The 27,981-nt window shown below is 38.4% G+C and overlaps 3 protein-coding genes across 8 annotated transcripts in view; all 3 read left to right on the top strand.

Moving 5' to 3' along the window:
- The first annotated feature begins 971 nt into the window (after positions 1-971).
- On the top strand, positions 972-6,506 carry LOC145463296 (uncharacterized). 3 transcript variants are annotated; one of them, XM_081447043.1, is made up of 4 exons: positions 972-1,349; positions 3,680-3,901; positions 4,011-4,482; positions 5,037-6,506. In XM_081447043.1, the coding sequence occupies exons 1-4, from the start codon at positions 1,254-1,256 to the stop codon at positions 5,423-5,425; spliced, it is 1,179 nt and encodes a 392-aa protein (XP_081303169.1). In that variant the 5' UTR covers positions 972-1,253; the 3' UTR covers positions 5,426-6,506. The 3 variants fall into 3 exon arrangements, with proteins under 3 accessions (XP_081303169.1, XP_081303168.1, XP_081303171.1); XM_081447042.1 differs by having other exon boundaries at positions 1,263-1,725; XM_081447045.1 differs by lacking the exon at positions 972-1,349 and adding an exon at positions 2,447-3,592.
- Positions 6,507-9,662: 3,156 nt separating this feature from the next.
- LOC145463295 (ornithine decarboxylase-like) lies at positions 9,663-20,172 on the top strand. Of its 2 annotated transcripts, XM_081447041.1 has the most exons (15): positions 9,663-9,829; positions 9,942-10,077; positions 12,332-12,457; positions 12,562-12,658; positions 12,916-12,992; positions 13,411-13,496; positions 15,292-15,378; positions 15,484-15,529; positions 15,707-15,795; positions 15,989-16,070; positions 16,699-16,782; positions 17,344-17,550; positions 17,984-18,166; positions 19,191-19,309; positions 19,466-20,172. In XM_081447041.1, the coding sequence occupies exons 3-15, from the start codon at positions 12,356-12,358 to the stop codon at positions 19,593-19,595; spliced, it is 1,389 nt and encodes a 462-aa protein (XP_081303167.1). In that variant the 5' UTR covers positions 9,663-9,829; positions 9,942-10,077; positions 12,332-12,355; the 3' UTR covers positions 19,596-20,172. The 2 variants fall into 2 exon arrangements, with proteins under 2 accessions (XP_081303167.1, XP_081303166.1); XM_081447040.1 differs by having other exon boundaries at positions 9,942-12,457.
- An 81-nt stretch (positions 20,173-20,253) lies between these two features.
- LOC145463291 (tectonic-like complex member MKS1) overlaps positions 20,254-27,981 on the top strand; it is a 23,420-nt gene continuing 15,692 nt past the window's right edge. For 2 of the 3 annotated variants that reach the window (XR_014041309.1, XM_081447034.1), the window contains exons 1-16: positions 20,254-21,148; positions 21,294-21,424; positions 21,514-21,581; positions 22,665-22,747; positions 23,709-23,781; positions 24,114-24,217; positions 24,324-24,461; positions 24,817-24,862; positions 25,292-25,379; positions 25,729-25,774; positions 26,311-26,347; positions 26,464-26,523; positions 26,826-26,868; positions 26,979-27,041; positions 27,300-27,370; positions 27,867-27,981. The exon at positions 27,867-27,981 is cut by the window's right edge. Coding sequence is in view for 2 of the 3 variants with exons in the window: in XM_081447034.1 (XP_081303160.1) it covers positions 21,075-21,148; positions 21,294-21,424; positions 21,514-21,581; positions 22,665-22,747; positions 23,709-23,781; positions 24,114-24,217; positions 24,324-24,461; positions 24,817-24,862; positions 25,292-25,379; positions 25,729-25,774; positions 26,311-26,347; positions 26,464-26,523; positions 26,826-26,868; positions 26,979-27,041; positions 27,300-27,370; positions 27,867-27,981 (1,240 nt within the window). In the remaining variant the exon portion in view is untranslated. The remainder of the gene's footprint in view (positions 21,149-21,293; positions 21,425-21,513; positions 21,582-22,664; positions 22,748-23,708; positions 23,782-24,113; positions 24,218-24,323; positions 24,462-24,816; positions 24,863-25,291; positions 25,380-25,728; positions 25,775-26,310; positions 26,348-26,463; positions 26,524-26,825; positions 26,869-26,978; positions 27,042-27,299; positions 27,371-27,866) is intronic. The other variant, XM_081447035.1, reaches the window with a different exon arrangement.

The following is a 27,981-nucleotide window of genomic DNA, read 5'->3' as shown; positions in this document are numbered from 1 at the left end:
ATATAATCATTCTTTTTGAATTCTTTATTTTGTTGCTTTTTTTTTTTCAGTATAGGAAATGCCGACAAATTTTGCACCTTCCGGAAACATAAATAGGCCACTTTCGATACCGGTATTAAAATTCAGCTTGATGGTGAGTCCTAGAGGACACAAACAAAAGAAATGAATAAACATGGCCATTCGATTTCCTTTGTTTGTGTCCTCCAAGCCTCACTGCTATGCTGAATTTTAATATATCGAAAGTGGTCTATTGTAGTTGTGTCCAACCGACTATCTGAACAACTTACAGATCAATCGAGGTCATCAAGAATGGTGCGCTGTAAAACATCGAGGAAAAAAAAAACGTTCGACATGTTTGAGAAAATAGCATCAAACCACAGTGACAAGGCTTTTTTTAAATGAGCGCTAGTATAAAGTAATCAGTCGTGTAGTATGAAATGGATCACGGGGTAACTTCGACCCGAGCCTCAGTGGCCGCATGAAAACTTGGCAGACACACAGAGTGCAAGAAAAAGAAACTATTGTAAATTGCTGGTACAATATCACTGTACCGCACGGATTCGGAATTCACGTGTCACTTGAGCGGATTACATAATCATGAACTTACCTCGACCTGGGCTTCAGAATTCAAAGTTCCCATATGATTTGGCAGGTCCTCAAGTGTTTCCCTTTACAGCTAGGATTAAATTCAGGTACCCGAGTCCACTTTCCACCTTGTACGGACCATGTAGATGTCATAGGTAGCCAATTGACACGGGTTCTAACTTTATCAAAAGTACCAAAAATCCTTTGTTGTAAGTTTGTTTTGACCATTTTGCGTGACAGGCAACGTCTGTAAACCTATCTGGCACGAAAATGCCGGATCATAGACGGCCACGTGCTGCGAACATCTCGTGGCAACTTCTGCCTGATCACAGGCACAAATACCGGGCATAACCTGGGATCATGCTTATTTTATTTTATTTTGTCCGGAGAGAGAAGCGTCTTCTCCGTAGGAGAGACATAGGAAATGAAGGCTTGATCACACGCTACCCAAACTAACGTCTAGAATCTTTTTCAACACCAGAACGACCAAGCGAAATTGAGGAGAACCCTCCCTGGAGCCATATTCTAAATAGGGACTATTCAACAAAAGATTTGCAGTCGTGCTCTTCTTGACTGAATTTCTCTGTACCAGAATTTTTCATGGTCAAAGAGAGAAAGTCCTGGGATTCAGATAACCGTGAGAGGAATTGTAAATGATGATAGTATAAATGCAAGGAGTGGGAACAGTCACGCTTTTGTGTTGGAATCTGGGACCCCGACACCGCGTCAGCTGGGACGGCCGGACGGTTCAAAGCGATCTTAAGGTAATTCGGGATTAGTGTCTACTTCGAACAAAAAGGCCAGCAACATAGATTCAAGTCAAATAAATTACAATGTTTATTTTAGATCCACACTCTGATTAACGTCTGTCAGTCAAACTTCATATTTCTATACACCCCCGCACCTCCCCCCACAGACCGAACATTTTAAACAGCACTGCGGAAACGAAAGCCAGTTCATGGAGCAAGTCTCTTCCCGTTGGAAAATATTGCACATTGCTTCTATAACGAAGAACTGCATCAGGTTAAGAGTATGAAACGAAATAAGAGCAAGACGGGAGCAACAAATCGAAAGATCACTTTTTCTGATGCGCATGCCTTGATTCCAACTTCTATCCTTCAGGAATTTTCTAATCCAGAGGTAAGCTTAAGTTTTTGTTCCTTGCACAAATCTCAAGGGAACAGGTTATAACTGGACAATATATGAACCGGACGTATTTCTGCTTGCTGTGCACAGAGCTCTCTTTCAATATCTTTTTGCGAATACATACGATAGTCAACAACTTAAGTTTCGCGAGTTCAGGAATATTTGCAGACAGATTATAACAAAAGATTTTTTACATAAGGTGATTTTCAAGTACCAGCAGCAAATTTAAGTTAACACGAGAAGTCTCGCCTGATCAAGCAACATAATTATTATCGGGGAATCTTAATCGTGGTTATATTTAACCTTATTAAACCCGGTTAAAAGTCATCAAACTTTAATTTGCGAGCGAAACGTGACTAAGCTTCACGACTCGTAGAACTGCGCGTGTACGCGAACAGACGGTGAGAACAAAATAGTCATTGACAAAAAATTAACATAAACAAAATAATAACTTATTATTCCGTGCAGCGACCAGTCGAAACGCAATCGAAACGGAGAAAACTGGGGAAGTCTGCTTACAAATCATGTTATGGACTTCAATTGCGTGTTTTTTCTGTCAAAAACTTTAGGAGTAGGCACCTAAATTTATGACTGAAGTACAAATAATAATGACAGTATTATCAATAACATCGACCGACAGTTTTCGTTCTAGACTTCTTAGGGAATGTTTAGAAATCAAACTTTAAACAGGAGCATAAGAGAAAAGAAAAAAATTACACATATGTGGCGAGTTCACGCTCAATAAAAACGTCGAACCAAGCCGACGTGACCCTCTCAACTAGACGCTTTCTTCTCCATTTTACAGTTCCAGACCTAAAGCACGTTATTGGTTCTGTAGTGTTCAAGAGTTATCAACATCTGATTTCTCATTACGATAAAACAAAGGACACCACACTGAATTTCAATCCGCCAGGTGATCGAGAACAAGAAAGAAAAAGTCTTATATAATGCGAAGTTTTCAAATTGCTAGGATATAAATGGACTGCACTGGCAAAGGAGATAACTTTGAACATTGCGCCCTCTGAAAACAAGGTGAAAATACTCATCAGAGAAGTCCAGTTTAAAACGTTACCCGTAGGAAAACCAGTAATAGACGGCGGCAACCGAAAAAAGAACTACCTATTTTCACTTCCGTTGCGTTTTTTTTACTTTCGGGTGGAATTTACTCACTTTTAGCTTGAGATCTGGTATTGTTCTTTTGAGTTAACGCATTTTCCCGCAAATTGAATATGATCTCAGCGAAGGGTTTGCCCAAAATCAATTTTAACAACGCCTGTGTGTGGGCGAGGCGATGTGCGGCGAGGCGCGGCGAAGCAGTACGTGTATGATGCCAGTTTGTTATGTAAGGGATATTTTCAATTAGAGCGAATTCAGAAAATAATGTGGTTATGAAAATGCTGCCGTTGCTTCTTTGATGTCCGTGTGCGTGACCTTGGTCCAAAAGAGAATTATCCGGTTTGTTGTTGTCACGAATGGCCAACGAAGCTGATTTCTCTATCACGTGGCCTCTATTTTGGCCTTGGCTGGAACGTAAACAAACCTTGTCCGTTTCGCGGGACAAAGTTCGTTTTCAGCCTCTGACTACACGTGAAAACAGTTTGATTCACGCGCCGTTCACATGAATAAAGCGTTCTGATTGGTTGATTTTACCGGAAGTACATTGTGATTGGTCCAACCCCTTCAACGCCCTCTGTACTGCATGATCTTCATTGCTGACCTAAGTTCAACCAACACAAAACGATAACAAAAATCCCTTCGCTCTCCATAGTTCTCAGAGTTTTTACACGAATATTATAGAGTCATGTACGCTCTTCCTATGTCTCCTCCTTCAACGCCTTCGTCGTCGTGTAAAGAGATGGAAGTAAGTGAGATCGGTTTAGGAGTGTTTAACCCAGAAGGTTTTCATTCACTTAAGCTTATCATTTACGCTCTTTTGCGTTTACTTCAGGAGGACTCCAGTTCTGTGCTTTCGGATGGTGAGTGTCAAAGTGAAACGACAGAGAATGTCGACTTAGATGCTGTGCAGTCACTTCTCGCTATGAGTCAGTGGTCGCCCCCTTACGCAGAAAGAAACACTCCAAGCCCCGACTCTGGTCTTTCTTCTATTAGCAGAAATTCGTCGAGCGCATCACTGAGTAGTACCACTTCCGTCGAGGATGAACCAGAGAAGGTGAGAAGTTAAAAAAAAAGCGATTGCGTTCGCCCCAGTGTAGGTTAGGATATTTTTTTCTCTCTTGATGTATTTGTCGTTTATTCAGTTCGTTTTTTTTCCCACACAGTTCGATAACAAAGTGATTCAAACGACAGTCGAGCAACCAATTCCTCGTGGGAACAGTGGACTTTGTACAACTGCTGGGAGCGGGTGTTTGGGAGCGATTTCTACCACGACTGCACCATCAGCTACAGTGTCTGGATTGCCTGTAAAGGTCTTTCAAGGAGGAGTTAATGTGAATCAAGTTTTGCTCACAAACGGCGGAGGAAATCTGCCAGCCGGCGCTGTAGTTGTACTTTGCCCCGTGACCACAAACGGAACTCCAGCGGGAGTCAGCAACATTTCCCAGTTACAGCAGAGAAATTTTATCGTTACTCAGGCAGGACTTCTTCCTCAGCTTCAAGGCCAGAATCAACAGGAAAGCGAAGGTGCAAAGAGCCAGACCAATCGCCGAAGAAATCATGTTTGCTCGTTTGAAAACTGTGGAAAAACTTACTTCAAAAGTTCCCACTTGAAAGCTCACATGAGAACACATACAGGTATTTACTAAAAGCATCTTTCTTACTTGAATAATGTTAAAAGTTGGGCTTTTTCTGTTAGAGTAACTTTATTTAGTGAAATCCTTTTTTAGTTCTAGGTAAATTGTCAGGGCCGTTCCTGATATCGCGGGATTTTGTCTTTATTCAGGTTTCATGACCAGCCCTGTACACTCCTATGTCGTGCCTGTCATACACCCACAATTGACACATCACGTGAAACAAAGCGCGTGCTGCGTGATGGGCAAAACTCTTCGCGCGTGTAGAAATAAGTCAAAAAATTACTGTTTTCGTGTATAAAGGAAATCAATTAGCAATTTATCGAAAGATTCTGCTTTCTTTCTTTTATCATCAATTTTTGTTCAATTTTTGTTTATTTTTTGTCCTTGGAGTTTCTTATGTAATACTGTTTCTTCATTTGGTGTTGAATTTCTTCGTGGTTCACATAGTTCAAATTTTTTGTTTATGGTACTTCAGGCCTAAACCCCTTAGGAAATAAAGCAGTAGCATTTTATCTGTAAATTAATCATTAATAAATTTTATATGTATCTTTTTAGGAGAGAAACCATTTCCTTGCACGTGGGAAAACTGTGACAGGCGTTTCGCAAGATCTGATGAGCTGGCGAGACACAGGCGAACTCACACTGGAGAAAAGCGCTTTGCTTGCCCTCTCTGTGGACGGCGGTTTATGAGGTCAGATCATTTGACCAAGCATGCAAGAAGACATATGACAGTCAAAAAAGTTCCAGGGTGGCAATTGGAAATGAATAAATTGAACCAGGTGGCTACAAACATGCAGCCAACATCTCTAAATGTCTCCAGTGGCAATGTTATAAACACACAGCCTATTCAGATCACAAGCAACTCTTTGCCAAGCATGGTGTTAGCCCCGTCAAGTATGAGTACAACAACACACACATCGGGAACTCTGTCGGGGAATTCATAGTAACTTGATGCTGAAGTTCAGAGTAGAGCTTTCAGAAAGGGCCACCAGCTTATGGAAATAGACAAATGCATTGGCATGGTGAAGTATGCAATATCATTACTACCAAGCAAGTAAATGAACTGTGTCGGACCAGTATGAAGGACAATGCTAGTGTAATATTAATACATGTTGCATCAGCCTTTCCCAAAGGCTAGTTCACAGTGTTAAAAAGAATTTTTTGGTCCTGTTTTATCTAAAAAAAGTGTCAAAGTTTTATTTCCAATCTGATCCCCAGCCAGGAAACCACCATGACCTCATTTTTTTGTGTGTGTGTATGTCTTATTGGAAGCCATTCTTTGCATTTTTCTGTGAATCTTAAAAATAGTGACCTGTGCTTAAGTGTGATTAGAGCTCTGGAGAGATGTGTTCTGACAAGTTCCAAAGAAGAGTTAATTTATTCATTGTAAATATAAATGTTCATATTCAGTTGTGCAATGTTCAGTTATCTTCAGAGTTTGGCCGTATTTCTTGATACTGCCTTATTGTGATAGCAATGTGTGCTTATAAATTGATAAAAAATATTAAGGCAAATGCAATAAGTGTAAATAAGCTTACTAGTTAACTTCCTTTTGCTATGCTTAACATTCAAAATGTTTAAGTTTACAATTTAATGATTAATATAAATTATAGGCGTTACACGTATACATATTTTCCTGCAAAGAAACACTACAGGTAGTTAAATTTGTGTAACATTCTGTAATTGGGAGTTCTTGTAGTTTTACTGTTTTGTTGTTTATATTACGTCAAAGGTGCAGTCTACCTGAAAACTAATATTGCAATAGTTATTAATATAAAAAATTAAGACAAAAGATTTCACAGAGAAGTGTAGCAATCTGTTTATCTGCTCATCATTTTGAATATCTGACGAATTTCATACACATAAATTATTTGCAACCCACATTTAGTAAGAGAATATTCCATTGACTATTAAAGACATTGCCTATGTAAATATGAAGAAAATAATTTATACTTTTTTAACGCATCTTCATGCCCAGCAATGTTGTAAATAAAGTGCTTTATTAAAAGAATTTTCTGTTCGAAATGATGCTATTAATGATTCCTTGAGTACGTGCGAACCGTTCCCCGACGGCCTTGCAGTTAATTCATTTATTATCCGTAGGGGCTTGTTTGAGTGTTCTGGAAAGTTCTTTTCAAGCCCACTCGCTTACTCGATTTAATATGTGTAAAACTTGTGACAACTAGGTTGACCGCGTATTTTTATACTTGAAGGCATTATTGTCGTTTCAACACAATTGCACGCGATTTAGAGTCCCCTCAAACAATGTGGGAAAGTTGCCCTTTTGATGAGCTCCTTCCTAAGAGGACATCTGATCTTATGCTGTTGCCGCCCGCGGAAGAAAACACCACTCGTAAAATTCATACGAAACCACGTTCAGCTCCACGTTCGGGACCCGATTGGCGTATTTTGCACGTCCTCACTCCTAGTGTGGATATTGATGACGTTTTCCACCTTCCAAACCGCCAGTGAAGATTCGCAATAAAAAGACAACTACATGGCTTAAAGATATGAATTTCATTTTCTCGTGATAAAAATAATATTTTACTTACGCGCTATACTACGCTCGTTTGTGAAATGTTGTTCTGTATCTCTAGTCTTCGCGTAGCCACACTTCCGCAGCACATTTCTTTGGTCGCTGAAAAAGAAACCTCACTACGGTGACTGACAGGCAGACAGCTGGTGCAAGGAATTACGGTCACTCCGCCCCACGGTCATTTCGCCCTCAGTCACTTCGCCAATTTCACCAAGAGTCCCGATAATTTTGCGATTTAAGAACTCGCACTCGTTTGCTTGCTTACATAAAATATCCTGCAAATATCCAATTAAATAGACTAAAAAGCCCCAGGATCTACTCTCCAGCTCTTCATGTCTAAGGCTACTGTTATTGTCTGCTTTACAGCTTTGAGATGTCCTTAAGATGTTTTTTGGGGGCTTCGAACAGTATTCTCTTCTCCCACAATCACTCTAAATTTTCAGCGCGGCATGAGAGTAATACAACCAGTGACGTCACTAGGGTAACCCGAAAGCACTGACCCCCGGTCCGCGGACCCCCACTACGGACCGGGGGTCAGTGTTTTCGGGTTACCCGACGTCACTAGGCTGTTTTGGCCGCCCCAAGATGGCTGCCAATTTTGGGCTTAAACAGCCAACTTCGAACGGCTGAAAAAGCAGTTTTCGCTAACCGTATGCGGAAAAAAAGTCTGCAGTGTTTCCAAGTATGGTTGAATCTTTATTAATAAGCAAAATCTCACATACAAAAATTTCGTTTCAGTAGCACTTGAAACAACGCGCGTAAAGCCGTTGATGGTTTCCAAAGTTTCTCAAACACGATCGGCCATCGATCGATCAAGGGACTTTGTTTGACTTCGTTGCTGTGTAAGTGCTACAAGTAAATGCTAAACAACGCGCGTAATCAAACAAAGATATTTAGATTTAATATTTCTTTAACTACGCCAAGGTCAAATATAACAGAAAAGGTTTTACAGGCGGTTGACACTTTACAGGGTAAAAGTCGTTGGATGGTTTTCAAAATTTTTTACATACGATCGGCCATCGATCGATCAACGGACTTTGTTTGACTTTGCTGCTATGTGAGTGCTACAAGTGAACACTAAACAACGCGCGTAATCAAACAAAGAGATTTAGATACTTAGAGACAATCGCACTTTAACTACGCCAAGATCTCGGTCGCTTTTTAAGTCCTTTAACTACGAACATGTTTAACAAAAAGGTTTTTACATGCAATCCATACTCTACAGGGTTACAGTTTTGAAATTTGATCGGCCATCGATCAACGAGCGCGAATTACCGACGAGAGCGTCAGCGACATCGGCAGACACATCGGCATGGTGTGGGGGACAGAGAGAGATTGGGGCGAGTGAAACCAACAGTTACAAACATGTCATCAACATCGGGACGACTATAACATCAGTTAGGCAAATAGAGACAATATTGTAAGCATATATACACTTAAATTATATCATGGAGCGAAGTAACTTCTGTATGGGGCGAAGTGACTCTTGTATGGGGCGAAGTTACTTCGATTATGGGGCGAAGTGACTTTTGGTTGGGGCGAGGTGACTGGGGGCGAAATGACCATGGGGCGAAGTGACTGGATACCGGTGCAAGTCCTAGAGAGAGACCATCATGTAAAAATATAACAAACATCTTTGCCACAAGAAAACTTTTTGAGATGGTCAGCGCTAAACTCCGTAGTAGATGGTAGTAGGTAACATTTTCGACTGTATTTTCGTGTTCCTATCGTCAAGTTATGGTCCGTGATAAAGACAGGTGAGTGTAAGTTTGAAGAGTCTTTGAACGAACAAAGATGCAGTGGTAACACGGGGTCAGGCAAGTGTTTCAGTTCAACTGCAGTTTGTTGCATAGTCCAACCACTTGTAGGCAACACTGCCTAATAAAAGGGTAAAGATCTTACAGCTTGAACAGTCCTACCTGGGTACGGTTCATAATTTATGTAGGAGGAAGAGGGAGGCTTTGATGATTTTATCAGATTATTTGTTGGAGGCGCTATAGTTTGATGTCCTCAAACTAGCGCTTGACTTGAAAGATCTAAGGCATTTTCAAAATACACCTGGAAGAGAATATACCTGGGTACCCGCCTGGGTACAACTATTTTGTACATAAGTGCGCTATGACGTCAGAGAAGTTTCTATCGCATTTGTTCAGGATTCATGTACATCGAAAGTGAGAGTAACGGTATTCAACTGGTATACCATGATGGGCAGAATATCACAAAATTCTAAAGATTAAGTTACCTAATTTTTTTAATTACTTGTTTGCATGGAAAACTGCAACTACTCATCAGTGACGTCTGCTAGAAGCACAAATCCAAAAATCCTTTTATTGATGGAAAGATTGACATTTTGAACGGCTGAAGAACAAACGAAATAGTCTATTGTCCAGACAGAAACCTTCAACATAGGAAGCGGGAGAAGGGAAAGAACAACTTGACTGTCCTTTTAGTATTCTTTCTTATGCTGTAATTTGGAAATTTTCGAAAACCACCCTTCCTCCGGGCTACCCTACCCCAAAAGCTATCGTAAAACAATCATGACCCTCTTCGGACGTTTCCCTTTCATTCCTATTTTTTCGTTCCATTTACTCCGCTTACGCAATAGAAGTGCAAGAAAAAACTAGCCAATCATCATGAAGTTCTCACATGGTCTGTCGAGCGCCCTCAGAGCCACGGTCTTGTTCTAAGTGAATGTGTTCATGTTGGGGAGTCTGTCCGTTTTCACTATTTTTCGTAAAGATTTCAAGGTAAAACAGTCACCATTCCGCGTTTAAAAGAGGGAAGAGTTGTCTGCTGCGAGCCTGCGGTGAAGGTGAGTCGTTTTCTCCGTCAAATTAAGTCGATTTTCTAGTAGTTTCGTACGTCGAAAGCCATGTTGACTGAAACAATGGCGGTTCTATCAAACTTTCTCTCGCGTATTTTAGGGCGGCCACACTGCGAAGATCTACTCTAACTGTCCAGAAGCTGACTTCCTGAAGAAGGAAAAGTTCGAATTTACCTTCAACGTGGATTCCGACCCAAGCTAGCGTTTGCTAAGGGTGTATTGGTAATAAAAGTTGTGTAAGTATAGAAACCAAGCTTGAATCCCCTCAACAACATTAAGTGTACAAAGTCCTGCAGTAGTTTACACCTTGCAAAAGAAGCGAAATAACTCGAAGTAGATTTTACGTGGCAGAAGCAGTTGTGGTGTAATTATATCATATGCCAATAAGGACACAGCCGTGTCATGCCAGTAGATATTCTCAACGTGTCAGTTAAAGCTTACATGTGTTAATTTGTCTGCAAGTGCAGTTTGTATATTGTACTGTTTAACTTTTATGCCAGTCTTCGTGGATTAGTAATAAATCTTGGTCTAAAACAGTTTTATTTTTGGATGATAGTTTATAACTTATCATTTCAATGATCTTCCGTGGATAGTGCTTCGGATTTTCTGCCTTGGATAAAACAAGACAAACACTTTGAGGGTTGCCAGTGCCAAAGGCTCATTTCATCGGACGTATTTTTTTGATAGACTTTACATTTTATTGCTGTCAGTCCTGACCATATCATACATGAAATAAGATGCACTTCAACACATTACAGCCATGTACTTGTCAACTGTTCAGGGGCAGCTTTGATGTGCTAAAAATCTTCTTGGGAACAAGCGTTGGTGCTCATGGCAAAGACAAGGGGACAAGGGGACAAAAATTCTGGTATTAATTTCTGGAAACTTTCCTGAAACTTTAAGTGCAACTAACTTCCCAGATTTTGTTTGCTAAAATAAATTTCCTTGTTTTTCTGATCACTGCTGTGAAAAAATTATTGTAGTGGCTATTTTCAGAAATTTTCTATGAATTTTTAAAGTTTGTATAATTGACCTTTTCCACAGCCACGACCGAGAAATAGCGAAGAATGGGACAAGTTGGTCTCTGATGTTATTGAAAGAGTGACAGTGTTTTGGTTCTGAGTAGAATATATGCATATGCATTTAGCATGTGCAAAAAGGACTTTTAAAACAAGAGAACAGTGAAAGAGAAGTGTAATCATTTAACTGATACCATACTGAACCTTTTGTCAAGATCATGTCGAAGGATTTGTAAAGAGACTATCTTTAACAAGGGTGACACTTAATAGCAAATAAAAGCTAACAAACATGTGGCCCTCCGAAATTACGATAAATTACAATAATTCATTACTAGTGTGAAAAATGCAAATATGTGTAACTTGCAATGTTTATGTTCGTACACACTAATTGACCATTCATATATATGGTTGGGCGACAATAATGAAGCGAAAAGACAAATTTTTCTGCGCTTTTGAATAATTAGCAGACAAATATGCTCTCATTGTTATGAACCGTCAAGGGTTCCGTAAGAGTATTTAAAGAAGCGTCGTATGCAGATTAGTTCTCTTGGTGTTGTCACCATACAGCCTCCACTTTAGCGCACGATAGCAAGTAGTGTGACATGTTTTTTGTTGTTGTTTCACACAGGTTAGCGGTGTCAGGCAATTTAGACGAGAGTTTCAGTTTACCCTGGGAGTTTATCTCACATTTGCATATTGTTTGCCAATCGTGGCGATTATGTGTTTTTATCTCTTGAGTTAAATTTATTTTCAACCACTGATCTGGAGCAATAGGCAGGGCTGGACTTTGACTCCATTGCATTTTAAGCTTACATTGTGGGGAAAATTTGGGAAACTGAGGGGAATGTTTGAATCCAGAAATGTTTTGACACTCCAAAATCTGCAAGTTAAGTCAAAGTCAAATTACCACTCTTCTTCTTCATTGACTTCTTTATAACTCTTTAATAGCTGTAAGTTAACTCTTCAGCCATTGTTTTAACCTTGAAAAAGCCAAATGGGCTGGAAATTGTCCATTGTGACCTGCACTTCAAAATCGAAAAAAAAAAAATTATGCACCATAGCCATCCTAATCGTAGCTAGACTGAAATGTATTGCTAGATGATACAGTTCTTTCATCCATTTTTGATAAAATATGTAGGACAGATTCCCCAAATATGTTTTCATAGTGCTCAAAGCCCTGCAAAACGTCTCTTGAGTGCTTTCAACCAGTTCATCGGATGATGTCACTAGAAGCCCGACCCAGATCCCTCTTTTGCTCAGTCGTGGCCGCAGAAATTACAACTTTAAATTCCTGTAGAAACTCGGGGATTTTACCAATCAAGATAATTTTTTCACTGAAGTAATTGGGAAAACTAGTAGATTTCATTAGAGGAAAAATCGTTGTGGGGGTTAGTTGCACTTAAAGTGCTTACAAGAAGTATATTTCATTATAGCTCATTATTAGCTTACTAATTTGAGACTTTATTTACAGCCTTCCTTTTAAATCATTTTCAAGATGAAGTGTTTAATTGGAGATGGTGTCTCTGTCGACATCCTGAGGGATGACTTGACCTGCCTGGACATAATTGAACAAAAACTTAGCACTGTAGGTCGAGAGGTTGGTTCTTGGTCGATTTCTACATTTTATGTTTTTGTCCGCTGTACTTTGGATATCTGGGCTGGTTCAGTGGTATAATTTTAACATGGTTTATTTGCCCCTAGGACTCTGATGATGCCTTCTACATTGTAGACTTGGCTGACATTCTTCTTAAACATAAGAAGTGGGTTTCTCTCCTTCCTAGAGTTGAGCCCTTTTATGGTAAGTTTGCCAAAGTTACCTATCAAGGCATTTTTATTGATGTCAAGTGATTCTGTGTGGATTACTGGCTGGTTTCATCTTGGATCTCCGTAAAACTTGATCAACCTGAAAAAGTGGATGCTGCTAAAGTTTTGCAGGATAATCTAAAGTTTTGCAGTATAGCATTACTAGCTATGTGTGACACTTCCTCTTGGGTAGACTGAATTAAGTTATGCATGACCCACTGAAAGGCATGTTTGATAATTTTTTTTTTTCAGCAATGAAGTGTAACAATGATCCAATAATTCTTAAGATGCTAACAGGGCTAGGAATTGGATTTGATTGTGCAAGCAAGGTACATGACCTAAATATAAATACATAAATATAAATATAACCTTTATTTACCCTCCGCAGCGTTTATAGCACAAAGGTTAGTGGGGGTGAGCAAACAACTAAAACAAATGATTCAAATTGATCATAACATTGTTAAGAATCCCAAGTGGCCAGGGCAAACCAGTTGGTTATTTACATGTGTGGCCGACGATTTGAACTCTGGACTACCTGAAACAAACCTAGGTAGTGGTCAGAGCGGGACTTGAACCCGGGACTGCTCGATTGCAAGTCCGACACGTTGGCCACTGACCACTCGGCCACACTGCCTCCATGACCTAACCTTCTGTGACTGTTAGACAAGTAGACATCTCAACAGATGTTTTATTACAACGACTGTGGCTATGTGGAGTTAACGTCTTCAATAATTATTTATTTTGTAGACTGAAATGCAGACAATGCTGGGCATGGGTGTTTCACCCTCAAAAATTGTGTATGCAAATCCATGTAAACAAGCATCTCATATAAGGTTAGTGAAGAAGTTAAGAACAGAGGTATCTTCATTTGATGTTAATTACATGTACACAGGGTTGTCACTAAATACCGGCTGCTGCCAGCAAGAAAGAGGTGATCTCCAGCTGGATTTTGGTGGGCGGTCACAGGGAAAAGGACAACGAACAGTTTTTAGGTTGCACACATACAACCATTTGAGATCTAAACCATATCAAACTGACTAATTGAAAACTTTGGAATAAATTCCTGACAACCTCGAGTATCGGTGCCACTATAACAAGTATAATGGAAACAAAATCTAGTCTTGAGCATTTGTTTAGCATTCTCTCTTTCCATGTACCGTATTTTCCTGTGTATAAGTCGACCTTTCAAGACCTAAAAATCAGTCCAAAAATTCGCCCTCGACTTATACATGGGTCAAAACTTGAGATCCAAGTGCCAGTCAAATAATTAGCATAATAATTGTCTTTCAGTGTTAACAAACATGTAATAAGCGGCAGCACAATTTACAACGTATGTTCGCTTGGTGATCTGTTTCTCTATATCAGAGCTTCAAGTTAAAATGCATCAACATTTATCTGCTAAATGTTAACCTGAATCTTGTAGACACTCATTGGCTCAATTTTGTCATAAAGAACCAATATTTTTCCTGTAAATAAAGCTGTAGTAAAGCCACTTGGAGAAAACATCTTTTGTGCTTCGAACTTTTCTGCTTAGTAACCTGGCAGGATATGAGCGTGAGGACTTCTGTACCAGTACTCGACCGATTTCAAGGCTTGGCTACCAAGTTCCCAACGCACACTTTGCACTTGTTTTATGGGGTCGTTTGAAAGTCTTGAGCTTGTTTGGTGTTTTGCCTGTCTTATAAAGCCACTTTTAATCTCTTCGCACTTAAAAAGGTTCTTTTGAAATCCTTATGTTGGATTTTGTGAACATTTGACAAATATTATCATCAGAAAGCCCTCATGCACGTGTGTTTCTAAACTTGGTAAAACGCTTGTATACGTGCTGTAATAAGCTTATTAAAACTGTGCGTTGAAACTTGCTGTGATTTGTTTACATATTTTGGTAGCTGAAAGATAATTCTAAGAAATAAGTTTTCTAAGATAAGTTTACCAAGAAATTCCTGGAAATTAAGAAAATCTAGGTTTTGGCCTCAAAAATTGGGGCTCGACTTATACACGGGTAAATACGGTACTGCATCTCCCTTCTTGTAAACATGAAGCTTGGCAGCTGCATTCAAGATGTTGCAAAAGATTGTGGACAAACTTTTTGTTCCAGGTCCCTAGTGAAAAATGGTGACCAGCTCAATGAAAATCTTAGCTGGGAGACTATTTTGTTAGCTACAACCCTGTCTACAGTGGAATCCCAATTTTTTGAACCTCTGAGGGTAAGAGGAATTAGTTTGAAAAATTGAGCAGTTTGAGAAATCGGGGGTAAAACTGCAGTGTCCGACTAAGAGGAGGGAAATGACTTTTGGTTGGAGTTACCTTCAGGTTTGAAAAATTGAGAGTTTGCACTGTAATGGAATTTAAAATGAGATGACTAATCAAAGTTTCAATGTATGTGGTACTGTTGTGGATACTGTAAATAAACAAACAAATTTAGCAAATGGAACAAAAACATAATACAAGGTGCAAAGAAAACCAATTTTTGAGCCTGCCGGGTCTTTTTACCTGTGAATATTTTTATTTTAAACATAACTCATATTTCATTGTTAGAATAAACATTTTTTTAGTGATTTTGATTCAACATATATGTAAAGAAAAACATCAAACTATTATTTCATTAGCAATGTTATATTGTTTTAGGTTCTCTGCAAAACATGGAATTTCTTTAATGACTTTTGATAATGAAATGGAATTACACAAGATCAAAGAGTTGTACCCAACTGCCAGGTAACAGTCATGGAAATAAAGTTTGAAATCAACAATTTTTGGGATTATTCTGTCTTGAAATTGTTAATGTTAATGTGTTTCAAATATGTTATTGACATTTTCTAGGTTGCTTCTCCGCATCCGAACTGATGATTCCAAGTCACTCTGCCAGGTATGTGCATTTTTGTGATTGTTGTATAACATGACGTGATAGTGGGTATAAGTTAACTATGATAGTAACTATGGCATCAAGGCTATGAATGAAGGCCTTACCTGCCATCTACCACCTCACACTGTACTTGGGTATATAATAAACAGTATGTAATAATTTTATTTCTGTTTCAAACAGCTAGGAATCAAGTATGGAGCACCCCTGAAACAATGCCGCCACCTTCTCAAGGTTGCCCATGATCTGAAATTGAATGTGATTGGAGTGAGGTATACTTTTGTTTTTTTAACTTGTTTTGTTGTGTTGATGATGGCTGTGATGATAACAACTTGCCCTCTCTTAATGTGTTACACATATCATGATGAGTCTGTTACATGTACTCTCTGAGCCGGTTCATGTGTTTTAAAAAGTGTATCTTCTACTACCAGCACAGTGAAATAAAATTTCCTTTCTTCTACATAGCTTTCATGTTGGCAGTGGATGCTATGATGCAAGTGCTTTTGGAACTGCTGTCTCAGCTGCTCGAAGTGTGTTTGACCTTGGGGTAAGTGAAGTTACATGGTATTTTTTGGTACTAGTATTCTTTTGCCCCTCCTCTGGCCTGTGCTGGGAAACACTTAATTTTGTGAGATTTTACACTTAAGAATAATGACAAGGAAAGGTTGCTTTTGACAGGAAAAGATTGTATTCATTAAGAAACAGAAAACATGTACTGCGTTTCTATTACTGTGTTTCTATTGAGCTATGGAAACATGAGTGGAAGTTTGGGAGAATGAGAAGTGCTGTGGGAACAGGAACCTACAGGGGAGTGTTTCCACAGCTTTTTCAAGTTCTCCGAAACTGTTACGAGTGTTTATAGAACTCAATAGAAAAACAGAGAACAAGTTTTCTATTTCTTTTAGGAAATTCTGCGATGAAAAAGAAAACAGCTTGTTAACTTTGATCATCGAAATGTAAATTCTCTTTGCTTGCACCATCATTACGTCAACAGCTTCTGCTAGTTCTGTGATTCTATCAAGTCATATAAGCATGCTTTTTAATCAATCACTGCACATATTTTCTTTGGACTGTTTTCTAAATTTGAAATGTTATCCAGACCAAGGTTAAATATATCAATTCTGGAAAGCAGGTGTACCAGTTGCTTAATGCTGTCACTATTTGCCAAATTTCAGGCTCACATAGGATATAACTTCACCTTGTTAGACATTGGTGGTGGTTTTCCTGGAGCACCAGATGCTGCTATAACATTTGAAGAGGTTAGTTATGAAGCACAAATCACAATTATGAGAAGTTTCATTTATACATAAACACAGAAAAAAAATGCGGGGATAAAATGTACAAAGAATTTAACATACTGAAGTGTTGATTTATGTCGTCAACTGCTGCATGTACTTCAATGTACTTTGATGTAGTTAAGGTGTCAGATCATGTCTCAAAGCACAAGATGTCATTGAAGATTTGGAATGGGTGTTTGTCTGTCGAGTTATGTGGTAAACTCCATTCTTTTTATTCCTTTTGTTAACAGAGTAGAGTACACATATGATCAGGGCTGTCATTAAGCTTTGAGTCACCTGTAGCCTTCTTCTCCACACCATAGCAAACTTGTTACTTTGTGGATGAACTCTATCAACAACAGGCAATTTCACCCATAGCACCAAGGGAAAATCAAGCATACTCAGCCATAGCAGGTGGTACTGGTTATGGCACTTAATGACAGCCCTGATGATGATGGTGGAATGATTGAAGTGTGCCAGACATCAACATTCCATTAAGAGAAAGATATTTACAACGAAATTAATTATGTTTTATGTTCCCAGGTTTGTGGCATCCTGAACCCATTACTGGAAGAACACTTCCCAGCAAGTTCAGGTGTTCGCATCATAGCAGAACCAGGTCGTTACTATTCTGCCTCTGCCTTTACCCTTGTTGTAAATGTTCTTGCACGCCGCACTGTGAAGGGGAGTCAATTTAAACAAGATGACAAGTCTGTCAAAGCTGCTGGCCATAAGGACTCTGACAAACAGGTGAGTTGTAGCCAGGAAAAAAACTTTGTATGCGCTATGCTTTTTGTAATTTTATGAAACACACCTTTGTTGCTTTAGAGAAGTGTAAGATGTAATATATCAAACACGAAAGACTGTGCTTGACCCCATTTCCAAACACCAACAGGAGAGTTGAAAATACGACGTGCAGTGGAGTATTTTTTTTGAACTTCTAGGTGTTTGGAAATGTGCTCAAACACTGTCTTGGGTGTTTGATATATCTTCTCAATCGAAACTAAAACTAAGGAGAAAATGGAGAAATAAAATTATCAAAATCTATGCTAATTAGGATCAGATATCCAAACACTGTCACGGTCATGACTTCCTTTGTTCAAACTTGATGAATTATTCATGTGTTTGAGAAATTGCTTTGATTTGTACACTATTCATTTGCAATTTGTGTCCATTTTGTCAGGGTTTCATGTATTATGTCAATGATGGAGTGTATGGTTCATTTAATTGCTTGGTGTTTGACCATGCTACCGTGACTCCAGAAGTTTTTGGTACTGATGAAAAAGCTGAGAAATTTCCATCAAGTATTTGGGGTCCCACATGTGATTCCCTAGACTGTATTACCAAGAATGTACTGTTACCCAAGGTATGTTCCAGTTTTATATATACTCAACAGCAGGGCCCCAAGCTCAAGTTTTTCAGAAATCACCTTTTGGTGACGTTCTGTAAAATGGTTGTCACTAAGATAAATTTGGTTGCCAAAATCTTCTATTTGCTGTCTAATTTTGTAAATCTAAGGACATGTGGTATCACTTTACAGGGCTTGAAATTAACAAAATCCCTAAGTCGCCATTTGGCAACTAAGTGGTAAAAAATAGTCGCTAAATGTAAATTTGTAGTCACAAAATCAAATAAAAAGGACACAATCCATAGACATACATGGCGCACTCAATGGTCAAGGGTTTGCGATGCATAGGGTGATTTCAAACAGAGGTAGCCATTTTGAAGTTTTTGAGAGAGAGAGAGAGTCGTTTACTTTAGTGTGCCTTAGAATAATAAAACATGGCGATCCAGTTGGCGATCAAAGAACTGTGGGTTTGTTTTATTATTTCTATTAGAATAAATTGTGTCTTTCATCCACAAGTAATGTTCTTTTTCCTTGGAGACTACAGCTAACCCTTTTAATTTGTGTCATTCAAGGCAAAACCTAGTCGCAAATTTGCGACAAATAAGTAAAGTGAAGTCGCAAATGCAACTGTATTGGTTGCAATTTCGAGTCCTGCTTTACATGGAACTAATACTGCTGCCTTGCCATATAATAATAACTACTTATTAACCGGGAGTGAGGTCTTTGCAGGGAAATCTCAGACCGACACCTTGCTGTATTGACCAAGCAATAGAGGTCAATATGGCAAGGCCAAGGTTTGAGATTTTCCTGTAAAGACCAAGCGTTTGAGGTTTATAAGTTGGCCCGTGGACATTACGGGTGGATAATGCGCAACAATTAGCCAATCAGAGTGTGTGTTACATCAGCTACGAGAACAAGCCATGTAATGATGTGCAATATTTATGTTTCTCATCAGAATGGACAGCAAATGGAAGGTGTCCTTTGGTGGTTTGGTTTATTGGTAAAATCAGTGGTTTCAAATTTTTTTTTTTTTCATAATCAGGTTGATGTTGGGGAGTGGTTGTACTTCAGGAACATGGGAGCCTATACGTGTTCAGCAGCCTCTACTTTCAATGGGTTCAACAAGCCACTGAAGTACTACACTATTGCTCACAGCTGTTGGTAAGACACAGGTCTTTCTACAATTAAACAGCCCATTAAGAATGATTTCCTTTGTCTGGTTGGCACTGTGATGTTACTATTGGAAGAATATTATTTTAGATGCTGAGAAATCATGGAAATACAAAGTTATTGTTCTGCTTCTGGTTCTCTTTTTAGGCCCATGTTGAAGAAGGTTTTGGAGAAGATTGGCTTGGATGTGCATTTGCCATGTCATGTTTCAATGGATCAGAAAAATCCCTTCAACACTGGTCCTGAGTTCATGGAGATTCTTGCTTCTGCAAAGTGATTTGAATCAGAGCACTTGTTCTTCAGAATATGCCAGTAATCACTTGGCTGATATAGTCTTGCTGCACCTTAAAATATAACATTGTTGACCTTTTCGCACTGTTATAATGGCCAAATGCTCAATAAAAGAGATATTTGAATAATATATTAAGAAAACGTATTTTGGTGTACACAGTTTTGCGATATTATTTTTTCCTGTGACTTGATAATTTAAAGAGTCAAATTTTGGCCCAGAGTTTGAACATAACAGTTTCTGATGATAGACTTGTATCATGATCAACATATGCAAGATATGGGTGTGAATAGCTTTTTTGTCATAAGTAAGATCCTATGTTAACGGAGTCCTAATTGACATTGATTTGTGTGGCTGCTATTCTCCTTACCAGGTTGTAATTATCAGGAGTTATTGCAGTGTTTTTTCAAATCATTTGCTGTAAGTCAATTTTTAGTGTCAAACAATATTTGAACTTGACATTTGCTTTAACAGTGTTGAAACATGCCACAATGTAATATAGATATTTTGAGTGTTGTTATCATTTTGGCAATATGTGCACTTAGCGATTAAACTTGCATTTGGATTTGTGGTTTCTTGTCTTTCTAGTTGATCCATTAGAGTAGGGAAGGGATGAGGGCCAGTCTAGCTAACCATTCAAGAGCAGCAATGCAAGTAGAATGTGTGGGCTTATTCCATGACAGGTTATTTCAAGCCTGTTGACCAAATTGTTGTGGAGTAACTCTGTGGTATTTTGAGCTTGTGGGAGCTATTAAAATTAACGGATAATATCAGGCAGTGTGCTATATGACTAAATGAACAATCAAATTAAAAAAATTCCTCTGACTAGTTGGACTCGGCCTGAAGCCCTGTCCAATCTTGGTAGTCCCCAGATTTCTTTCATCCAGTATCCTATTATGTAATTATACTACCTTCCACCACCCTTCACCATCCCCTACCCAAACAATATGAATAGCAGATGAACACCTATAGTGGTTAGCCTGAATGGTACTATGGTTAGCCTGACTGAACAGTGTTAGAGTAACCCTTAAAATCATTGACTGCTAACACTGTTGAATCAATGGTATTTAGGCTAGCTGTAGTGAAGTTGTTTTGATACCCTTTTCGTCTGGTTGAAAAAAAATGTTTTTTCTCCCTGACATGTTACGGAAGTGTGAGAAAATCAACATATTTTACCCAGTTCTGGCACACAGTATAGTATCTAGAGGGGTGTGTGCAAACATTTACGCTACTTTTCTATAAATTTCCATCGAAGTATGACAACTTGCTCGTTTTTGCTCTCACTGTGAGGGGGATTACAGTGCAACCCGTTAAAACGACCACCTCGTTTGTGCGGCCAGATTTTTGTGGCCCGTTGGTGACCGGATTACAGTGTAACGGCGTTCCGCAGTGGAAACTCTTTGAGAGAGTTGTAACCAAGGTAACAAAACCGACGCGAAAAGCGTGGGCACCAGTCAACAATCAAAGATGGCGGATTTCATGGAGGATGTCGGAGTTGGCTATTATCGATCGTTAGATCCCCCAAAGAATTTCGTTGTCAAGTAAGAACGCCATTTATTTTCAACATAACGCTTACAAATTCATTTTTATACATGTAAGATATATATAAAAAAATTCAAGCCAGTCAGTTTGTACTGTTTATACTCAGTTATCGCACTTGCTTGAGATTTCGTGTCACTTCACCAGGGTAAACCTACGGCGAGTAACAGCAGCGAGCTATCTTCCAGAGTTTAAAATCGGCTCACAACAAAATGTCAATGCTCAAGAAGGAGCTGAAGTCGCTGGTGAAGCAATGGAAATGCCAGAGTTAAGACGTGGTAAGCCATTGGTTCAATGGTGGTCATCAGCTACATAGTTCATGAATGAGCTTAATATATTTAATTTATTTTTCTGTTTTCACAAACAGACCATGGTAAACAAGACCAAGATTCAGAGGAATGCGTGTTTTATTGGCAGCAAAAGATGTTCTCTGAGGTAAACCAACATGATTTAGTGAAATAATGCAGTGTAATTAAGTTAAGTTATCAGCACACGCAGCTCAGATTTTGATATTATCATACATATGTACTTCTGAATTTGAAGACACTGGAACTATGACCTGTTGAGCTTTGCTTTCTGACACTGGAAATCACAAATCAAATTTTGCCATCAGAATAAGAAATGTTAATCAACTGGGAGCATTGCTGTTCCAGGCTCTCGGTCAGTGGGGACGATTGAAAAAGCAGGTGGGCGACAAGTGGGGTCTGGGGGAAAAAGGAGAGGTAATGAGGCTTTTAAAACAATGCATCCAGGCTCTCCCACCCTGTCCTTTTCTCTCCTGGAGCCTGCTCATCACTGATCCCACTTGTTGCCCGCCCCCTTTTTTTATCATCCCCACTGACCGAGAGCCTGGAACAGGCCACTGGGAGCATTGTAGTAAACAACAGGGGACAATAGTGGTGAACTGTTTTTAGTTTAGGGCTGGGAAATTGGTCACCCCAAAACGCAGACCATGCAGACCGCAGACCGTGCAGACCGTGCAGACTGAGTACTTTATTTTCTTATTATTGATTTTTTCATATACTTTTGACTCACATATTTTTTGGTTCTCTTGAATTATTTATCGCAGTGTTTGTTATCCACATGTGCCCAGAATGTGTATAAGTTTATTTTTATGCTTGATTATACTATATTTAGGACCAGTAAAGGAAATTTCCCATAGAAAGTCTATTACACGCATGAATCAACAGTCAGATGTCGAGTTTGTGCCACCTGTGGATAAATAACAAACATTAGGACATACTGAACACTATTTTGTTACTATAAGCAAAAAATGTGAGTCAAGTGTTAGAAAAAATGTACTCCGTCTGCATGGTCTGCATGGTCTGCAGTCTGCATGGTCTGCGTTTTGGGGTGACTGCTGAGAAATCCAGGAAATCTTAGTTTGCTCAGATATGTGATGTCAAGAAGGCCTATACTTGATACTCACTAGTGCAAAAGCAAGACCAGAGGCTGGATGGTGATATAAATAGCTGAAATTGAATTTAAAAACATTCACTTTATTTTGTGTTTCTAAAGTGGGAGATGGAACTGTATAAAGATTTACATAATGACTTTGGACCGCTGGAGCAGAAGTACCACGCAGAAATATTAAAATTGAGGTACCTTTCTTAAAAATGTTCATGGACATTTTCATTTACCACAGTAAGAGAGCTGAAATCAAGTGAACATTTTAACATTGTTGTGACTGTAATTTGATTACTTTAGAGAAATAAATACTGGGGTTCTGCTTCCAGTTACGTATAAAATTATTAAATCATTTTATAATCGCGGCATTGATATTACAGACCTCAAGCATAAAATAGTTGGTACAATGGAATATACTTGTTACTATAACCTAAAGCCCATGTTTGGGGGTTCCTCTCCAAGAACAGCCATTTCCCCAGTGAAAATCTTTCAAGGATCCTCAATTTGCAAAGATCCTTGAGGGTCTTTGTCAGGATTTTATTGAGAATCTTCTCAAGATCTTCAAAGATCCTGGTGAAAAGTCTTATGGATGAAATTTTTGCCAGGACCTTAAAGGTTCTTGAAAGATTTTAAAGCCCTTTAAAAATCTTTTTACCCCCCCCCCCCCTGAATGATCGTGTAAAGTTCTTTTTTTTACCAGTGCTGTTCTTTATTAGCAGCTAATAAAATTTCAGACAACTTGCAGTAATAATTAAGAAATAGAAAACATGTACTGTGTTTCTAGTGAGTTATAGAAACACTAGCGAAAGTTTGGGAGAACGAGAAATGCCACAGCTTTTTCCAGTTCTCCCAAACTTTCACGAGTGTTTCTATAACTTGACAGAAACACGGAGAACATGTGGTCTATTTCTTTTAGAAAACACCGCAACAAAAAAAGGAAAACACCTTGTTAACTTTGATTATCAAAATGTAAATTCTCTTTGCTCGCACCATCATTACGTCAACAGCTCGTGCTAGTTCTGTGTTTCTATTGAGTTATAGAAACAAAATTTTTAACCAATCAGCGTGTGTTTTTTCTTAGGACTGTTTTCTAAACAATCATGTTTATCAAGATATAGTACTAGGCACTTTTTTGATGTCTTGTTTGCTATTTAGAAAGAAGGGTGGAAGACCAAACAAAAGATTGTTTTCCTATGTTGAGAGTGATAGTTTTGTTAACCTGGATGAGGTAGGTTAATGACATTTAGAAACCTTTCAAGTGGTTTTAGTCTTTGGTTTGAAATGTTCATTTAATTTATGGTTTCTGAGTAGTTGCTGCAATACAGTAATGTTTGATGTTTCATGTAACAGTGTACTTCTGGGAACTTGATGAACACAAACTAACTAAAGGCAAAATTCCCTTGTCAGTTGAGAATTCCTGTCACCCATTTATTTGATTTTACAATTGATTTACATGCTGCCAGAGATCTAAAGATACTGATCAATCTTGAAACCTTTAAGTGTAAGGAATAATTTGTGAGTGAGTAACCAATATTAACCTTCCCTTATTATTGACATTAGGAATCAAGAACTCTTACAACTTGCCCTTCTGAAGTGCCAAGCTTCTTGGCAAAGAACATGACAAGCATTAGAAGAAGAAATGTTGGAACCAAGGTCGATCGAAGGTCTGTTGTACTGGTCAAGCAATGTTTTTACTATGTTTAGTAAATAAATAAACTAAAGAACAGAAAAGCCTAGTGGTATGGAAATTTTTTTAATTTTCTTTTCCAGAAATCGGCCTGGAGGGTTTGCTTCTCGGGCCAATCCCGTGGTTGTCCATGAGACTGAGACAAGCAAGACAACAGCACATGTAATAAACATTCCTTACAAGACCATGCATATCATGGCAGACCTCTCTCCAGAAGGAAAGTAAGTGATTGTCTGACAGTGTGAATGTTACTACCATGGCAACCAATTTTATTGTGTGTTGATTCAAAAGAATAAAGGGAGTACATTACTTGAACCCAGCACACTAGCCTTTGGCATTGATCAGTAAATGTATGAGCAGAATCTGGGCGAAAATAATATATTCTAAACATGATACTTGAACTAAAAGAAATTTAGCATAGTGCAGTAGCATAGTGCAATAGCATAGTGCAATAGCACAGTATGGTGCAGTTAGAAACTACATGACTGTGTAGATATTGAAAACACATTATAACTACCAGAATTCACTCTATACCATTTGAGAAAAAAACTGTTGAATGTACTTCGTGTCTTTTAGAACTGAAAGCAATCAAGAGGATGAATATGTTCTGTTCTCTGTCAAGGTGAATGTAAAATACAAACATACCATCATTACTTCACCTTTCACCCAAACTTAGAAATGCAAAACATAATAATTTAATGATTGCATGTTTTGCTGCTCTCATTCATAATACAATGACAACCAACCTTGAAAATAAGGAATGAACACAATGGATGGACGTCAAGCAATCACATGCCACAAATGTGACCATATGAAATTTGTTGAAGTAAACATTCTGAGAGGTCTGCTAAGATGACTGACGGCAGCAAGAAAGGCTGAAAGGCACAGTAAAAACAATGAGAAAAATTTTCTCTAGTAACCAGCTCCCATGGTCTTAGTTCCAGTAAAAGAACCTGCCTCTCTCCCCCCCCCCTCCCCTCCCCCATGGACTACATATATCAAATGTTTCCTTCAATTAATTTTTTTGAATGCCTATTTTGTTTACATGTAGATTGATGTCAATGGCCAAATTTTTGTCAAACCTGATTTCAATGGGGAAAGACCTCCATATCGTATTGAGACATGTAATGATCTCAGAGGTATGCTCCATGTTATTATGTGTACTGTATAATTTATATTCTGTATGGATGTGCTTAATGACAACTATGCCAGCCCACTTCATCAGAACAAAAGAACTTGCCAGTGGGAATATTTGTGGTAAAATGGTTAATTTTCAGTGATGATACATTGTTATGCAATTTCATTCATTAGATCTATTTGTTAATATTATGCCCGGAGTCTAATGGTATTATTTCATGCACTGTCTCAACATTTGATACATGAGTAATGGCTTTAAGAATGTACTTATTAATATTATGCCCAGAGTCTAAAGGTATTATTTCATCGACACATGTGTAACGGTTTTAAGAATGTACTTCTCTCTTTCAGAGGTTTATGAATATACCATTGAGCACTGTTCCACGCAAATGACAAGGTATCCAAAAACACATATATTAAATTGTTAAGTGTATTTAACTTATATGGAGTATTGAATAAAATTGTTCACATCCTTCCGGTCCTGTATAGTTGCTAACAATTTTGCGAACAAGGCGTGCAATAATTTATTATGCCGAGATAGAGGGCAGGCTAGTAAATAAGTACTGTAAGTATACTAAGTAAAGCCTTCATTTATCAAGGGTTAACACGTAATAGTGGACTTTCACTAACAAACTTTTGGCCCTCACTTAGATAAATCTAAAAATACAATACTTCACAATAGGCTCCTTGTTTACGTAAAACTTCCAGTAAGGAATATTATATACCAGGATGTGAATTCCAGTTAGCATTAGGAATCTTGGAATCTTTGAATCAGGCCTCTGCTGCACTTTTGCGGCATCAAGTGAAATGGATGCTGATATCTCTGGATTAATTAGATATCTACTTCTCCCAGTTATGAATTTCTTGGTACTCATTTCATGACATGCTCTTTAACTGAGTGAAGCATTAAAAGTTTTCAACTGATAATTTCAGTGATCAAAGAGAACAAGAATTTAAGAGTTTCAATGAGGTATGTTTCTTTTAAATTGCCTGCAAGTTTATTAAAGAAATGTTAGATTGTTCCAAGATTATTAAATATTTATTACTACCAGTCTATGAGGAAATGCATTGTTTATTTTTCTGCAGCTCTATAATAGACATGCCTTGTATCTGGCCTCACAAGTTGGATCTGGCTTTGATCCTGTGGTAAGTTTGATGCATGTTAAGGTGACTACTGTTGAATACTATCAAGTACAGTCCATACAGGATGTATGACTTGATTTTATGTCTTTAAAAGGCTTTTGGAATTTTGGAAATAATCAGCTACATGAGTGAGTACTCCAAGCTGTGTTGGAGCCACATCATTAATTTGTAACATTTTGCAGTTTAATCAGCAAGCTTAATGCTTCAACTTGTTTTATAAGTGTTTTAACAGAATAATGTAAATGAAAAGTTTCATGGTGATTAGTATATTTAGTCACAGAGTTTTCATTTTTTAAAAATTACAGCCAGAACCTGGAGTTTTGAGGATGAATATTTTGGGGGAAATAGGTAAATTATTCAGTTCTTGAATTTGCTTTATGTAGTCTCGTTTATTCTTTTTTCCCTCTTGACACAAAATTTATACTATTAAATTATTATACTTTATTTTCTCTCAACAGTGTCTGCTAAAGGCTTTGACTATGATGGCCTACATGTGCACTTTTTTCTGGACTTGCCTCAAAGTAAGTCAACACCTAAATTTCCTGCAATAAACTGACAATGCTATCTGCCAGTAAACTCTGAATCAAAAGTATTTAAAGTAATTGTCAGGGGAATAACAAATATACTGTGTGGCCTGATTACTACAACGGACTAGCACATCATATCATGTTTAAAACTGTCAATGATGCTAATCGCATGGAACCACAGTCCAAGGCTTGCTCAATGACAATATTTTTGGGATGTTTTACAGGCATGTTTGTTTCTAAATTACATTGTAGATTGGAGGCCTATGGATGATCCAGTGTTGTCAGGAGTCACACAAACCTGTGTAACAAAGCTGGAAGGAGAGGTAATGAATGATACATGTTTCCACAGTGCTAATCCATCACATGGTAATTGTGTCCTGCGTTTCAGAGGTACACATCTTATGACAGGGATTAGTATGAAACAACTTTGATGTTGGTCAGGGAACTTTTCTCACCATAATTATCCATTATATCGGCAATTGGTTAGGGTTTATCATTTCATTGCTTGAAGCAACAGACAGAGGGTACTGTTTGGTTAACAGTTCTTGCTGCACCTTGCAATAACATTGTGGACTCTAAAATTCAAAGCTCAACTGGCAAATGGATTTTTCACTACCGTCAATCAAATGTTCTGCAGCTCCTCCCAGCTTCCAACTTCTGCCAAGCACTGTTTCATTGTCTGAACTGTACTCAACCAGTGGATTACTGCATGCTTGGCAGTAGTTGGAAACTGGGAGGAGCCGCCGAACATTTGCACACTTGCCTTGGTAGGTTGATATTTTTAAACAATGACTCTCACTGACTTTATTGGCATTTTAGGACTATGTTGCCCATTTCAGTTTTCCTTTTGACTTCTCAATAGTTTACCAAGAGGATGAAGATTCTGGTAAGTTTTGTCACACTTTTCTGTATGCTCTTGTCTGGATGCAAATGA

This window comes from Orbicella franksi, chromosome 12, assembly GCF_964199315.1.
Source record: "Orbicella franksi chromosome 12, jaOrbFran1.1, whole genome shotgun sequence".
Taxonomy (NCBI): domain Eukaryota; kingdom Metazoa; phylum Cnidaria; class Anthozoa; order Scleractinia; family Merulinidae; genus Orbicella; species Orbicella franksi.
This window is presented reverse-complemented; position numbering and strand designations above follow the sequence as displayed.